At 43.7% G+C, this 17,305-nt stretch overlaps 1 protein-coding gene across 8 annotated transcripts in view; it reads left to right on the top strand.

The window, feature by feature from the left end:
- Positions 1-66: 66 nt before the first annotated feature.
- TNIK (TRAF2 and NCK interacting kinase) overlaps positions 67-17,305 on the top strand; it is a 355,853-nt gene continuing 338,614 nt past the window's right edge. For all 8 annotated transcript variants that reach the window (XM_081829593.1, XM_081829620.1, XM_081829611.1 and 5 more), the window contains exon 1: positions 67-492. In XM_081829593.1, the coding sequence (XP_081685719.1) occupies positions 436-492 (57 nt within the window). In that variant the 5' untranslated portion in view covers positions 67-435. The remainder of the gene's footprint in view (positions 493-17,305) is intronic.

Raw genomic sequence — 17,305 nt, 5'->3', positions numbered from 1 at the left:
CCTCCCAGGAAGCGGTGATAGACAGTTCTGTGTGGTTCTCCACCCCCACCCCCCCACCCCCCCGGCAGAGTGGAGGAGTTGATGTGTCTCATTATAACAGCCAATGCAGCCGCCATCCACGCACAAGCAAAGAAGCATGTCCCATTTAAATACACCCACGCAGCCCCAGCGCCCTTAGCTGAGCAGGGCGCGCAGCCCACACGCACCGCGGCTCCGGGCTTGGAGATCCGCGCAGGTTGGGCTCCCGGACCCGGCGGACCGAAGAGCGGAGGATCGGGATCGGGTGTTGTGGGGCCGGAGTGGGCGGGGGAGGCTGGGCCCGGGGCCTCTGGCGCGACACCCGCATGAGGACGCGAGTGAAATAGACCAAGGTGGAATTTCCAAGGGAGAAGCTTCAGGGTGGTTTTGGACCATTTCTCCCGCGAAGAAGTAGACATGGCGAGCGACTCCCCGGCTCGCAGCCTGGATGAAATCGATCTCTCGGCTCTGAGGGTGAGCAGAACATGTTTTCTGATTTCTTTCCAGTGGCTTGGGTCGGGGTGAATGGGCTCGGTGCGTGAACTGGGGCCGGGACTGGTGGGCAGAGGCGAATGCGACGCGGAGCGAACCTGGCTTCTCGTTTTGATTTGGGGTCTGCTGAGGTGCTCTTGGCTAAGCCTCCACGCAAGGGCTGTGCGGTACGTGTCCTCCTTCGGTTGTGGCCAAGGCTCCCCCGAGAACCAGTGGAGCTTATGCCAGTTTCATCTTACACCAGTGTAAGAGCATTAAAATGAAATGTTCCTGGTGTGTGTGTGTGTGTGTGTGTGTGTGTGTGGTGTGCACACACGCCCCGGACGGTCATCTCGTGCCAAGGCGCAGACCCCACCGTCCCCTTTTGCAAAAAAGGATAACAGCAGCGTGAATTAAGGCACTGGCCACTCACTTTTTCCAGCTACCTGCAAGATGACATTGTGAGCCTGACTGTCCCCACGAGCCGAACCTGCCGCTCCAAGGGGGAGGCTATTGCAATGCTGGTCTTGTAGATGGCAACTGCCTCCTCTACCCTCTTTCCGCCTTCCGCGCCCGGACTCCCTCTCAGCGCTCTCTTCTATGCCAGTCTGCCGCTCACTTTTATTTATGGTTTAACTTAGCCCTGCCTGTGCTTTCTGACTTGGTGCCTCTGACATTTCAGTTTTATGGCTGAACTTAAGCAGGTGAAAGGATGTGTTCTCTGCTCTTCCCCAGGCAGACCGGAACTCCCGTTGAGTGTGTGTGTGTGTGTGTGTGTGTGTGCGCGCGCGCGCGCGCGCGTGTGTGTTCGTGTTCGCCCTGTGTCTGTGGCCAGTCCTTTGTAGAGAGCATCTACTTCCCTCTAGCCCCCCTGGTTTGCGTTTACCTTCACGTGAATTGCCTCACACGCCTTTTCATTGTATTGACTAAGACATCACTGCTATAGAATCCATTTTGCTGTTGTTTTGAGATTAGAATACCAGGAGTCCCAGTGTAGCCTCGACGACTCCCCACCCCCACCCCCGACTCCCAACACACTCTTTCGGGGAAGGGGGCAGAGCTTTCTTGCCATTTTAATTAGATGCTGCCTGGCGAAAAGGGGGTGAGGGGTGGGGGTGGCGGCAGCAGCGGGGGTCTGAGAAGGATTGGATACCAATTTAAGGATGGCTTCTTCCTCTCCTGAACCAAGAATAAAATTAAAAAAAAAAAAAAGCAACCACATATATACTTGAAGCATGGAGGGTCGGTGAGACCGAATTGATGATGGCTCTCAACACAGACACGCAGGATGGGTGAAGCTTGGAAGTTCACACGCCCTCCTGAGGCATACATTGTTAGACCGATGCTAAATCTTGGGATTATAGACCTGAATCTTCATTACTTCTCCTGACACTGCCTCATTCTCCACCGCTATTTTAAAGAGCTACCTTTACCATCAAAGTGGTACTTTTTCTTTAGTCTCATTAATCGTCTCTCCCTACATAGCCTCCTCTTTTTAACTTCCCCTCCTCTTCTCCTTAGTCCTTCCAAGAGGTGAGGTTTCTGCAAGGCAGCCTAGGGATGGAGAAGGAACATAGATGCCATTTGAAATGGCTTTTTTGATAGTTGGGCAGCAAAAGCCCATTCATGTGATATTACAGTAAGCTGTCTATTTCCCTGATGCAGAAATGCCATATTCAGAACCCGCTGCCCCCTGGGCAGCTGGGGGTGGGGGTTGGTAACAGGGTGGGTGCTTTGGCTAAGTCTGTGGTTTCCTGCTTTACAGACTGTGTGTGTTCATTTGCCCTACTTTCTGCGCTGGAAGTTGCTGCCAGTGGGTTAATCAGGTGGATGGATGGCCCAGACTACAGGGTAGAGGAAAGTGGCAAAGCCCAGGAGGGGGTGGGGTGGGTAGGGGGAAGGAGTCTGAACAATGGGCAAGGCTTGTGGTTTTCCTGAGCTAGAATCTCGACGTTGCTCCTCTAATGGAAAGTGCTCCGATGTGATTTTTAAGTTGGGCTTGGTTGGAGGTGTCCCTTGTGGGCTTTTTCCTGGGGAAGGTTTTCTCACATACGGAGCACAGAGCCTGCAGGCTTGTGAGCAACCACGAGGGCTCACCGGCCTGCCTGGAGTGTGATTCACACACAGGAGGCCTGTGCTCTGTCATGATCCCGGGGTCCTGGGATCGAGCCCCGCATTGGGCTCCCTGCTCCGCAGGAAGCCTGCTTCTCCCTCTCCCACTCCCCCTGCTTGTGTTCCCTCTCTCGCTGTGTCTCTCTCTGTGAAATTAAAAAAAAAAAAATCTTTAAAAAAAAAGAGACCTGTATTTTGAAAAGATATCTTTGCAGGCTTCACTGAAATCGCTCTTTGTGGCCTGGGCTTAGTGCTTTGCCTCTGTATTTCTGCCTGCAGGAGGTGTATAAAGAGGGAGGGCTAAGGCCAGCTCTAGAGATGGGAACTGCTGGCTGGAAGACTTAAATGCAGATGTGGAGACAAATGCATCCCGGATGCTGGGGGGTATGACCAGTCTTGTAGGGGGTGAGGTGTGCAGGCCGGCTGTTGAGTCCACAGACCACCTAGGTGATCTCCACAAACCAGAGGGCAGATAATGTCTCTCTGTCTTCCTAAATTAGGAGAGGTGCGTTTCTCTAGATGAGAGGTCTCATTTGTGCCTAACCCCTCAGGAAAGCCCGCCTGCCGAGAACCTCCTGGGGAATGCCTGACCCCTGAAATGCAGCCAAGGTCAGTGGCATCTAGGAGAATTTGCTGCAGCCTTAACCAGTCCCTTGCTGTTTCCGTGGCTCTTTAATGTACACAGTCAATGCTCTTTTTGTAAACCCTGAGCTCAATGCATTAAAAGCAGATTCTGTCTGGAGAGGCCTTTATTCTTCTCACTTTGGGGGCTTATTGTTCTCAGCCAGTGATCCCAGACTGGACCCAGTCTAAATTTTCCCCAAATAGCAACGATGCATAATTTAAACCAGAGCAACCAGGGACAGCACTGATCATTTAAATTATGCAAGATTTGGATGGTTTTAGAAAGTAAGATAAAATAGGATCTTCTTTGGTTAGAAAAGAGATGAAATGAATCCATTTTTATTAGTCCTGATTTTTAGAGCTCTGGAGATAAACTAAGTGTTGGGGGAGGGGGATAATTTCATAGATTTAGAGCTGGAAGAGAATTGGAGAACCCTTAGCCACTCCTTTCATTTAATACTAAGCTGAAGCCCAGAGAGTTGTAGTCATTGTCCAAGGTCACACAGCCCTGTCTCCCCTGGGGTGCGGGTGAGGGAGGCAAAAAGGGTGGTTTGGAGAGAGAATCTAGGTTTCCTGACTTCTCATCTGTGCTCTTTTCTCTAAGTCACACTGTCTGTGGCTGAATCAGAAATCAATAATACATTTTCTGCCTGAGCACAAAAAAATGGCAGCGAGGAATTATTTCACCAGAGTCATGGAATTGTATTTATCGAGAATAGAGAAACTGCTTCATGCAGGTAAACTCATAATATATAAAACCGTGGAGCATTAAGGTACCTTTGGAATTCATCTTGTTCAACCCCCCCTCAATTCTTTCTCTCCTGGCAAATGACTGTCTGAATCATCTAGGACAGATGGTTGTCCTGCATAGTACCCTCTCTCAGTAACCCATCTCCATCTGAATTGGTCCCACGGGGTCAGTCTAGATATGCACATTATTCAGATGTCTTTGCATGTGAGGTTTATAGAGTTCTATGTATGTTTTGCATAATCTATGTGGATACTCATATATAGTGTCATGATTATAAACTACCCATGTGGGTGTATGAAATGTGTGTATACATACATAGGCACAGAAAACAAGCTACTCATTCAAACTCAAGGCTTGAGTCATTCTCCCTTCAAGACATCACAGTGTTAAAAGAAATGAAATTTGCCACCAGTATGCTTTACTACATATGAAGTGAGATCAGCCCAGAAAGCTTTTTGGAGATTAGCATCTATCTGAGTCTGAGCACCTTGGCTGTCCTTAGTTTGGCCCACAGAGGAAGGCGTTCAAGGCCAAGTCTGGCTGCTGCTGACTTCATACTCTTAAGTTTCTGCCAGGACTCGCACTCACTTTTCTATCTGAACAGAATTAGATGACCTCTGCTTGTCTTTTCCCCCTGCCCCTCACTGCCTTCTAGGCCCAGCTATTTCTTTGTCTCCTAAGACCTAGATTTAAGAACTGACCTCATCTGGAAGACTTGCACACATCTTTCCTGCTACACTTTTCCTCCTTGTGTTATAAATGGTGTGGGGATTATTTTCTGCCTACTTAATAAACTATGGGCTCCATGAGGCTGGAGGTTAGGTCTTGCTCATCTTTGAGTCTGTAATTGCAGTTAGTTGCATAAACGGATAAATGCACAAATTAGTGAGTAGGTGAATGGAGTGTACCAAGCACTGGGTTCTGTGCCCATGTCTTAGTAGTTCTGTGACTCCGGGTAAGTCACGTAACCATAATTCATTTAACAATGGGAATGAATTCAACTGCTTGCCTTCCTCATATGCTGACTTCAACAATCAAAGTGTTTATGGCAATACTGTGAAAACACTAAACACTAAAGAAAACAGTAAAGCACTACACAAATATACTATTCTATGATTAAATAGAATTTTATGGGAATCTTGATTCTACCATTTGATCCCAATGATTTCACCTAATTGAAAATGATCCTGAGAAAAAGATAACAGAAGGTCCTGCAACTTTCTAATAGTACCTTTTCCTTTTTATGTGTCCACATGACCTTGTATATTTCTCTGCTGGCCTGAGTTGACCTTTGCCCCAGGGTCAGCATTCATTACTTTTTTTTTTTTTTAAAGATTTTATTTTTAAGTAATCTCTACACCCAACATGGAGCTCAAACTCACAACCCCGAGATCAAGAGTCGCACGCTGTAATGACTGAGCCAGCCAGGTGCCCCTAGCGTATTTCTAAGCTACTATCAGGTATCAGCATTATTCATTAAAACTTTCTTCTTTTTTTCTTCTCTCTCTCTTTTTAAAACTTTTCCCCCTCTTTATGGATTAACCATTATTTAAATAAAACCACATTTATTATGCCTATGCCTTTACAAAGTTTGTGTATTAGGGAGGAGTGTGGGCACCTGAAATGATACAATACTAGTCCCGAATTTAAAACCTTCTGGTCAGAGGTCTCAGGGGGGGTTAAAGAAATCTTGAAACATTATTTATTCTTTACCCCAGAGCGCTTAATTAAATTTGGCCTTAAATGAGAATTTAGTAAAGTTGCAGGAATTGATAAGATGACAATATCTTAAAATGATAATAGCAGAGCAGTTTTTTAATTAGATACATTTGTAGTTTTCTAGAGATATTAAACAGGTGTTTTCTTTGCCATGACATTGCCTCATAATAAAATAGTGTGCAGTGGTAGTTATCAGAATATCAGAGAAATATGCATAATCATTTCAGTATCCATTATTAACTGGAGTAATCTTAGTACAAAAGGGAATATAAGTCATGGTTTGCTGTTTGCATAATTGTCTACTTAGGAGGTCATAGAATATATATTTTTTTAAGATTTTATTTATTTATTTGACAGAGAGAGACACAGCAGGAGAGGGAACACAAGCAGGGGGAGTGGGAGAGGGAGAAGCAGGCTTCCCGTGGAGCAGAGAGCCCGATGTGGGGCTCGATCCCAGGACCCTGGGATCATGACCTGAGGTGAAGGCAGACGCTTAATGACTGAGCCACCCAGGCGCCCCAGGTCATAGAATATTTTGTTGATGAACGAATACCCAGCATTTTTCCTTCACGAAAATATCACACCGCCCGCTGCCTTACCTGTAAGGCTCTTTGAAAGCTTGTAATTTTGAGTCTTCTTTCTGTGTTTCTGTGTCTCTGCCCTGGTATTAGTCTTCCATGCCCTTCTCGCTCTATGCCTTTCCTTCCTTCAGGGGTATGGTTCTAACATCCACCCAGCTTTGCGCTACTGTGATTGGATCATGGCTGCCATGCCCAGCTGAGCACCCCCAGTCTCTGAGTCTGTGTTTCTGAGGGAATTTGGGATAACTTGTGTCTGAAAATGCTTTTATGTCAAATTGGTTCTTCCATATCTGTGGGGGAAGTAGCTGTCTGAGAACAGGGCCTGAACTAGCAGTGTGCTGAGAATTCCAAGAAAATCTGGGTGATATTTTTTGAATGAAATGTTATTCTGCTCATATAAATATAAGGTTCCTAGAGGAGAGAGAGGGAGGACTTAAATAGAAAATGTTGGATGAATTCCGCTTGTAATTTCTTTCATTCTGGTTGGAAGCTTATTTCCCTCTAGAGAAAGATGATTCGCTCTCTGCTTTTTACACGCCCAGGCTCTTCTCCAGTTGTCTCTAGGGGTGCCTGGAAATTCTCAAAACACGTTTTATTTCACCCCAGTCTTACACGGCCTTCTTTGCTGTCTCTGGCATGAGGCCTTTTGCTCCATTCCTCCCTACAAGCACCGCAGCGACGGTCCCCTGGGCAGCCGCTGTGACAAGACTTGACTCCTCTGACTCTGTGCTGGCCCCTGCAGCCACACTGCTCTTCAGCAGCACATTTTCAGTCTCGGGGTTTCTTATTCACGGCCTTCCCTGACTCCTCGCCATCTGCAGACCCAAGGCTGAACTCTTGGGCTATGACTCAGCCGCGCCTCCCGCCATGAGCTGCAGTTCTGACCACCGATCCTTTACTCCTGCCACAGAGAACAACTTCCTTCTCCCCATGGATGCTCTTTGGGGTGGGGGGCCCTTATCTGTGCCTCCTTGCCTAACACTAAGCATTCAGATGCCACCTTTCCCACAAAATTGTCCCTGATTTCCCTCGGGTAGTAGTTATCCATCCCATTTGTACGCCCTTTCAGAACTGACCTCACACTCAGAACTTTCTATCCCGGGGGGCGCCTGGGTGGCTCAGGCGGTTAAGCGACTGCCTTCCGCACGGGTCATGATCCTGGAGTTCCGGGATCGAGTCCCGCATCGGGCTCCCTGCTCGGCAGGGAGTCTGCTTCTCCCTCTGTGCCTCACCCCCCTCGAGCTCTCTCTCTCTCTCAAATAAATAAATAAATAAAAATCTTAAAAAAAAAAAAGAAGTTTCTGTCCTGGATTATATTCACTACTAGGCAGTAAACTTCATGAAGGCAGTGCATATATTTGATTCTCTTAGGAGTCACCACCGGGATGACCTTTGGGGCTGCAGGACTCCTTTTGGTATATGGCTTAGAAGGTTTTTTCTCTGCATAGCTAACTAGATAGCTTTTTTTTTCCCCTAAAGATTTATTTATTTATTTATTTGAGAGAGAGAGAGGGAGAGAGTGTATGCGTGCGGGGTGGGGGGTAGGGAGAGAGGGAGAGGAAGAGAGAGCCTCAAGCCAACTCTGCGCTGAGTGTGGAGCCGAGGCGGGGCTCAATCTCACAACCCTTAGATGACAACCTAAGCTGAGCCCAAGATTTGGACACCCAACAGACTGCACCACCCAGGTGCCCTGCTAACTAGATAGCTTTAAAAATTATTATCATATTGTATATATTATCTGCAACCTGTTTTTTCAAAAATGTGTTTTCAGTTGTTTGCTGCTTTTGTTTGTTTATTTATTTATTTATAAAGTAAATTCTACATCCAGCGTGGGGCTCGAACTCATGACCTCAAGATCAAAAGTCCCATACTCTAATGACTGAGTCAGCCAGGTGCCCCTGCAACCTGTTTTTTAAACGTAATAGTCACCCTTTTTGCATGCTGTTAATGTTTTTCTATAACATAATTTAAAAATGATTCTTTGTCGTGGGGAATTTTAAACTTAGGTGAAAGTGGAAGGAATATTGGAATGCTCATACATTCCTGGTGGGAATGTCAAGTGGTACAGCCACTTTGTAAAATACGTTGGCAGTTCCTCAAAATGTTAAATAATAGAGTTACCATGTGACCCAGCAATTCCACTCCTAGGTATATACCCAAGAGAACTGAAAACATATATCCAAACAAAAACTTGTCCACAAATGTTCGTAGCATTATTGTTCATCCTAGCCAAAAAGTGGAAACAACCCAAATGTCCACCAATTGATGAGTGAACAAATGGAATGTAGTATATCCATACCATGGAATATTATTCATCAATAAAAGGAAGTGCTGATACATGCTATAATATAGATGAACATTATCCTAGGTGAAAGAAGCTGCACACAGAAGGCCACATGTTATAGGATTCCATTTATATGAAATGCCCCAAATAGGCAAATCTATAGAGATGAAAAGGGGATTAGTGGTTTCTAGAGCTTGAAGGGAAGTGGAAAATGACTGCTAATTTCTTAAAATTAGGCAGTGGTGATGGTTGCTCAGCTCTGAACATACTAAAAATCACTTGTTCACTTCAAAAAGGTGAATTTTATAGAGTGTGAATTTAATCTGAATAAAACTGGTATGTAAAATAGACAGAAATAGTAGAATGAGCCCCCAACTTAACAATGATCCATTCATGCCCAGTCTTGTTTTATCCACACCTCCATCCGCTTCCTCCCCCATATTATTTTCAAGCATCATATCATTTCATTTGTAAATATTCCAGTATGCAGCTCTAAAAGATAAACACTCTTAAAAATACATAACCACAATACTATTATCAGGCTTCGAAATTAGTATGTAATTTAAAATTTCTTCAAGTATTCAGTCAGGGTTCAAATTTCTAGTCACATGTTTTTAATGACTGCTTAGCATTTTATCGTGGGGATGAATCAGATTATATTTAACCAATTCCTACTGGTGAAGCTTTTGCTTATTTCCAACTTCTCAAGTCTTACAAATAGTGGGTCAATAAACATAAATAGTCTTTGTATACATCTCTGTGTCCTTAGAATAACTTCTTAGAAGTGCAGTTTATGATAAAAGCATGTAAATGACTCTAAGGCTCTTGATACTGTCAGATTTCCTCTAAATTTCCTGTGAGGTAGGTGTCTATGACTTACAGGTGAACACATGAGGCTTAGAAAAATCAATTAATTTACCAAAAGTCATAGAGCCACGAAATGGCTGTACTTACAACTGACCTGCCCCAAAGTCACTGCCAATAGTGACTCACACGGCCATTATTTGCCCAGTAGACCTTGTCAGGACATCAGAATTATCTGATGTATTATCTCCCTAAAGTTCACAGATTTCCCAGAAGCCTTTCTTTGGGGAACAAGCTCTCTTTGATGAGCTTATGGTGTTTAAGTGTTATTTCCTTGTGATTTTGTTTTTTAAATAACCACGGTCAGTTTAGAATATGTTAATTGTTCTTTTTCTTGCCTTAAAAATGTAAAAGCATAAAATATGAACCGTTAGGGGATTAGCAGGGATTTCCTTGTACACTGGGTATCAGGCATGTTTACCTTCAGTCTGTCATTCTCTTTGGAAAATCACTCGACAGGTGTGTTTGGAAGACATGTGGAATCAGGCTCAAAGGTTTCCATTTTTTAAGAACTGGAGACCACCGAATGTGCGATTGTTGCAGAAGCTAGCAAGAGGAGCCAGAAGATATGTTATAGCAGGGGCCATGCTCAAGCCTTTATCTGTCAGATAATTATTAAAGTCAAAATCTCAAGTTGTACCTTCTTTGAGATGATTATGGATATTTTAAGACTACAGTGGAGAAAATGGAAGAGGCAGCTGGTAGCCAGAAGGGTAAAGGGCCTTGCATTTTGGAACACAATCTGTTTTCCACCAGGTTTATAGGTAAGAAACTATTAAAATTGACACACCTTTGGGGTTGTCAGTTTTGTGGAGACCAGAGACCAACTGCCTTGCTTTATTAGATTTTATACCTTAACCCTCCATTTAAAATGCCTATAAATTATTTATGCCTAGGGTAGAAATCCAGAACTTCACATGGACATTGTTTCATCATTTCTACTTCTAGGTTTTTTTTGTTTTGTTTTGTTTTTTAATTTTTTTTAGCTGTCTGTAATCAAATTATAGCAGTGTGGTGGGTGGAATGGGTTGTAAGCAGTAATTGCAAACTATATTTAAATAATAATAATAATATTTAGCATTTATAGAGCACTTAATATCTTCAAAGTACTTGTAAAGATTATCTAATTAAATACCCTCTCTGGTTATAATCTGGGTATAAATGCACTTAAATTCAGAACAGGGTCATGAGAAACGTATACATTTGAAAGTTAATGCTAGCTATTCTTTAAAAACCTATGCAATGATCAGAGTTAGAGCTTGGGATTCTGTTAGATTGGTTTTGTGGATCCTTTTGTTAAACCTGGTGACAGGTTTCGATTAAATCTGTACCTTATTAATGCCTCTGCTGACTTTCTGATCATTAAGGACTGAGTGTTGATCGTTGCCCGGGTCCTTACAGACACTAAAATATAAACAACATCAGTAAGCTTTAAAATGGGCCTCCTCGCTGCATTTCATGTCCTGGCCTCAGATGAAACTCCCATTAGTAAGTGAAATGAAGTGGGGTTGTGCAAGAAAGAACGGCTATGCATTGCAATTTAGTAATTTCCATCTGAGAAAAATAGATTAAACCGCACAGTAGGATACATCATAAAGAAATGCACTGGAGAAATGAAACATCTTTAGTTCGACTGTACTAATGACTTCTTGCTGTTTTGGACATGTGTCTGTGTACCGTCCCCTTGCACGTATGTCCTGTGTTGGCAATTTCGATAGAGTTTGGAGCAAGGACCTGCGTGGCTTACTCAGTAGGAAGTGGAGAAGTCTGCAGTTGGTAGATTTTTAGTAAATGTTATCCTGTGCATTGTGATTTTTCTAAGAACTGGTTGACAGGTTAACTGCCTAGACAGTAATTCTCAAAGTGAGATCCCTGGAGCAGTACCTTCACACTCACCTCTTAGGTCCTGCTTCTCTGACCTACTGAATCAGAAACTGGCGATGGGATCCAGTAACCTGTGCATTAGGAAGCCCTCCAGGTAATTTTGGTGTACTTCTGAGGTTTGGAATCACTGGCCTAAATTTTTAAAATATAGCTTTCTTTTTTTCTCGTTTCTTTCATGCTGGTTCATTCATTCATTCAACAAATATTAATGGAGCATCTACTGTGTGGCTAGCATTGTGCTAGATACTGAGGATTTGGTAAAGAAGACACCCGGGAACACTGTCCTCATGGATCTTGGTGCCTAACGAATGGGGAGAAGCATGTGTTAAAGAAATAATTGTAAGAATGACTTACTAAATACAGGTTGTTTCGGAAAACACAGCATATCCACAGAAATTTGAGTATGCCTGAAAATGTTGCAGAGTAGAAAATAGTGATTTATTTATATAAGGTAACTGGAACTTTTTCACAAGGCGTATGGCTTCAAATTGTGGAAGGCGCATACTTTAAGGAATATGGAATTTAAAATTTCACACTAATATATGCATTTGAGTTGTTTGTAAGAAAGGGGATACTTGAACTGCAAAAGTCGACACTTTCAACTGATAATCCTGGACTGTTTTTTGTGTTGCCTTTTTTTTTTTTTTATTAGCAAGTTTAATTCAGGGGGCAGAAACCCCACCCCCATGACCAGGAAGATGCATCTTTTTAGCGCTAATTTCCTGTTTTTCCCTATGGACCTGTAGGGATTCAGTTTGAAGCCCAGGAGATGCTTGTATTTGCCTAGAAGCTGAAAAAGGAATCCATATTCACAGCACTTTCAGCTCTACTTTTGTTTGAAGCCATGAAATCTTTGAGTTGTGTATTTTGTGAAACAAAAAATGAAATGGACTTTTGGAATCTAGGCAGCAGGCTAAAGGATCTGACTTTTCTTGTAACAACAATCTATAAACATCTTTTACCTAGCTACCAAGATGTCCCGTGTTGTTATTTTAATCTGTAGGTCTTAGATACACACACTGCTTATATTGGGCGGTTTTTTATTTGGAGTTGTTAAGGTAACTTTGTATACAACTCGATAATGAGTTTGTATCAAGATTTTATTCCATACTTACTGCTGGGAAGATGCTTTTAAAAAATTGAATTCAAAGACCCCCCTCTTAGAAGGCCTATTTTAAAGGGAAAAGAGATGTGAGGTAATCATCATTAGCCTGGATATAAGAAATACCTAGTTAAAGAGGATACAGTTTTTTGTAATATTGCAGCTGGGGGGACAGATCCAACTTTCTCAGAAGAGGTCTTAATAACTAAAGTATCATCGAACTGTGCAAGCACTTTACTCAGGAATGTTCGCGACTCTCTAGATGGGGTTACTCTCCAGTGACTATGTCATTCAAAGAATTCTTCCTGGGACCAAGTTTGGAAAGCTTTGTTTCCTTTGGTGGTGGTAGTTTAGGCCCAGGAAACTCTGAATTTGACATGGTTCCTCTGCAGCCCTCTGCACGGGTGAGAGGGCCCTCTGAGTTTTGGAGTGCTGCCGTTTTCCAGTTGAACTCATAAGACTGACTCTTTTAGAGGCCACAAACTGAGCTCGGATGGTTCTGGTGCTGGTGTCCTACTCAAGTATGGTTGATAAGGTGATAAGGTCAAAGCCAAGTGTTTGCTATTCCTAAAAGGGCACACCTCTGTTTTCTTTTTTTTAAACTGGTAGCTCTAGCACCAGAGAGAACAGCGTTTTCTTTTCATGGGAATAAACAAAATCCCTACCGAGCTCCCCTGGGGCTTAATACCCGGATGCTACTCAGGGAAAGAGCATTGCACACACTTTGGTCGGAATAATATGTATGTTCTCTCGGTGAGTATTTTAAAGATGTAACTCGCACTGGTATTGTAGTCATAATTTCTTGAATATAAACAGCTTTTGTTTTGGGAGAAGAACAGATGTAAAAGTGTGAAATACAGAAGTTTACACATTTTGATGGGGGAGGGGCGGGGGGCGGGGAGGGGAGCTGGAGAGAGAAGGGGAGGAGGAACACTGTTTCTTTAAAATCATAGTAACTCAATCTTACTCCTTTGTTTTCCTTGAGTGACTGAAAATTAGCAAGGGAAATCTCTTGGAACCCGACCAGCTGGGTACCTAAATCTCCCACTTAACTGATGGCCCCAGAAAGAGTGCTAGCAGGTAATTAGCATAGGTCCTCATAGGTCTTCATCCCTAGGAACAAAAAGGGTCCCTCCCAAGGAGGAAGCCCGTGTGTGAAGAGAGGGGATTATACACATTCAGTGAACTATCTATGATACTTAAAGTAAAATGTGAGAGGCGCAGAGATCCCAGCCCCAGATAGCGGGTTTGTTTTCTAGATTGGAAAAATGTAAATGGCAGGGGTTTGAGAGCTTGGTGTCCCTCTGGTCTCTGAACCAAAGCTCTTGCTGGTTCTCTGCGTGCCCACTCCCTCCTTTAATTTGTGAGTATGTTTGTAAAAGGTACTTGGGGTTTACAAAGCAGCAGGGACATTACTGTGAGTATCCTTTATCCCCTTGAGGCCAGGTCTGTTTCTTTTCTTTTCTGAAAGCAGAGTCTCTGCTTCATAGCTTATCACCTGATTCAAGGCAAGTTGCATCAGATTTAAAGCAATAGTTCCCTGACCTTCTTTCTGGGTTCCTGCCTTCTGTAAGTTGCTGCTTGCTTGCGGGATTCACAATTAGGATTTTGTCCCTGCGGAGACTCTGTTTAGTGTGCAAGGCCCATTCTCATTTGCCATGCTTGGTTCCTTGATAACTCCGCTTCTACAAATATTTTGGTCAAATTTTTTGTGATCATTTGTTTGATATTGCATGTCAATGCTAAATGATTTCAAGCATGGTTCAAATGAACATCTCTGATCATTTCTTTTCTAACTTTCAGTGAAATTTGGAATGTGAATAAATTACGAGGCCATGTGAACCTCATGGTTCCCAGAACGGCTAGTTAAAACTATATTCAGACTATGCTTCATGCCATCATAAATGTAAATCTGATTTTAAAATATCCCTGAGAATGTGGATACCCTGGAACTCTCATACTTTGCTGGTGGGATTATAAAATGGTTAAGCCACTTTGGAAAACACTTAGGCTGTTTCTCAAAAAGTTAAATATAAGTTTACTCTATGACTCAGCAATTTCACTTCTGAGTATCTCCCCAAGAGACATGCAAACATATGTCCAGGCAAAAACTTGTAACCTGAATGTTCATCATAGCCAAAACCAGAGACAACTCAAGTGTCTATCCACTGATGAAGAGGTAAATAAAATAAGGTGGAGTACAATGGGATACCATCCCACAGTAAGGAAGAATGAAGTGCTGGTGCATGCTACAATGCAGATGCTATGCTAAATGAAAGAAGCCAGCGCAAAAGATCACATGCTGTATGATTCTATTTATATGAAATGTCCAAAAAGGCAAATCTGTAGAGATAGAAAGTGGATTAGTGGTTGGCTAGGGCTGGTAATGAAAACAGAGAGTGATTGCACGTAGGCATGTGGGATCTTTTTGAGGTGATGGAATATGTTCCACAGTTGGATGGTGGTGACATGAGTGAATTTTATGGTATGTAAATTATACCTCAATACACCTGTTAAAATATCAAGTGTCTGAGACATTGCTTCACAGCTGTACACCATGAGTCAGGCTGCTCTGATATTTCTAGGAAGACCATCTCTTCAAGACCTTGAGAGATGGGAAGTCTGGTCCAGTCTTCTGCCTTGTACTTACCTTCATGTCATCTCGTATTCTGAAGGATGTCTCCTGTTTTATAAACGTAATCATAGTAATTTCCTTCCCAGAGAAAGGACTAGAATAGCTATTCCAGTCTGAAACCATTCCTTACTGAACTGCTTTCCATTCTCTCAGTGTTTCTGCTCACCCTTCTGCTGTTCCGTATGCTGTTCCCCCTGCCTAGAAGTCTTCTCCAATCCCTATTGTTCACAGACAATTTATTTGTCTTCTCCCCTACCACGACCCCCGCCCCCAGAGGAGACTATAATTTCCACAGGGCGGGACCTGTGTTTTGTTGATCTGCCTTTATTTATTAATGAAATGAATGACTTCTCATGACTTACAGCATAAGGCTGAACTCCGTAATTTAGCAATGCCTTTGATGGCCTAACCATTCCCTCCTTTTTTACAATACCAGCAATCACCACCCTCCTCCCTCTCCAGAGTCTTTCAAAGGGTAAGGAGTTGTGGGAGTGAGTTTAATGGGTTGCAGTTGGCTTTAAAAACAATTAATTAAGATAGAGTAGAAAACGATTACTGTGCATATATCGTATATACGTGTGTACTAAATTACAGTGTAGAACGTATTTCTTACAGGGTAAGGGCACTACAAGGTCGAAGTTCGCTGCTCTGGCTTAGTTCATAAGATTGCATACGATTCACCTAGAGGGAATCTATTTAGTTTGCAGATTCTAGTTCAGTAATCCAGCCTGGGGCCCACAAATCTGCAACTCTGTGACCCACACATAATTCGGATGTATGTGTTCTGCATTTTAAGAAACTCTGACACTGCTGCCATCCACCTCGCAGGCTGCAGCCTCCTGTTCCTTTCTGAAACACCTTCTGCGAGCTAGGCGTACCGCCGGGGCCCTGGATGCCTTGCCCTGGCGAACACAAGATACAGTCTGGCTACAAAACGCAAAAGTGCGTGCTGTTCCTATGGGTGCTTGGGGAACCCCAAGCTCCACCTTTGCTCCACCAACCCTGTAATTTCACTGGGTATCTGCAGAGAGATTTGAGGAAGACGAGATGCCAAATGGAGCTATGATCACTTGACAAAAGGAGTTCTCCAGCTTGGTGGGAGCAGAAGAGCTGAGCTCTGGGGGTGACAGCTGAGGACGGAAAGGGTCATTGCTTATGGAGGGACAAGTTGCTGGATATTGCAAGAGTCACTCCAGCCACAAGGGCATGCTTCGGGAAATGTGGGGAGGGGATAGGGCTTGGGAACTTAGCAGAAGTAACAGAATTGGGTGGGGGCTCAGAGCCAGTGGTCGCTGAGGTCATCCTCCAGGCTCACATGGTCTTGGATATTATAAAAAAAAGAGGCAGAGGAAAGCTATAGACCTGTCAAATTGTGCAATGGAAAACTGTAAGGAGGAGTTTTGTCCTGTGTGCCCCAGTGAGGTTGGGAGGCTGGGAGAGTATGACCTTCCCTCTGAGCAGCTGCAGGACAGGCTATAACGTTCCTGAAACCAGTGGAGACTGAATCCATGTTTCCTTTTTGGGGTCTGCTTGTGCCAGGTGCTGAGGGAGGGGCTGGAAGGCAGGCGGCACAGGCTGCTGGTTCATGCTGCCCTTGGTTAGGGCAGAGATCTGGTCCTCAGCCTTATAGTTCCCAAAACACGATGTGGTCAGATGCCGAGTCTCAGGTCATACCGACACATAGATGCACCTGACACTGTTCTGGAATATAATTTATTTAATAATAATAATAATGCCAATATTAATAGCTAATATCGTCTGTGACCACTTGCCATGTGTGAAGCAGTGGGCTACTTATTTTAAAAGTCTGGTCTTAATAACACAGTCAAATTTTGTGATATGTACTATTTTTTTTTTAAGATTTTGTTTATTTGAGAGAGAGAGAGAACTAGCAGGGGGAGGGGCAGAGGGAGAGGGAAAAGCAGCCTCCCTGCTGAGCAGAGAGCCCGATGCGGGGCTCCATCTCAGGACACCGGGATCATGACAGACGCCGAAGGCAGACGCTTAACTGACTGAGCCACTCAGGCTCCCCTGTGATCTGTACTATTATTCTAATTTTACAGATGTGCAAACTGAGGCTTAGGTTAAGTGACTTGTGGGAAATGATGGAGCCTGGCTTTGAACCCAGGCTGGCCTGATTTGAAAAGTATGAAATGTGAGCATTGTGCTCTTGCGACTTCCTGTTTTCTCAATATATAGCAGTAATACCTTTTACGTGGTGGAGCGACTGCTCTCCAGGGCAGTGTGTTCCTGATTTTGG

Source organism: Leptonychotes weddellii, chromosome 1 (genome assembly GCF_054177405.1).
Source record: "Leptonychotes weddellii isolate Sample4059 chromosome 1, ASM5417740v2, whole genome shotgun sequence".
NCBI classification, from domain to species: Eukaryota; Metazoa; Chordata; class Mammalia; order Carnivora; family Phocidae; genus Leptonychotes; species Leptonychotes weddellii.
This window is presented reverse-complemented; position numbering and strand designations above follow the sequence as displayed.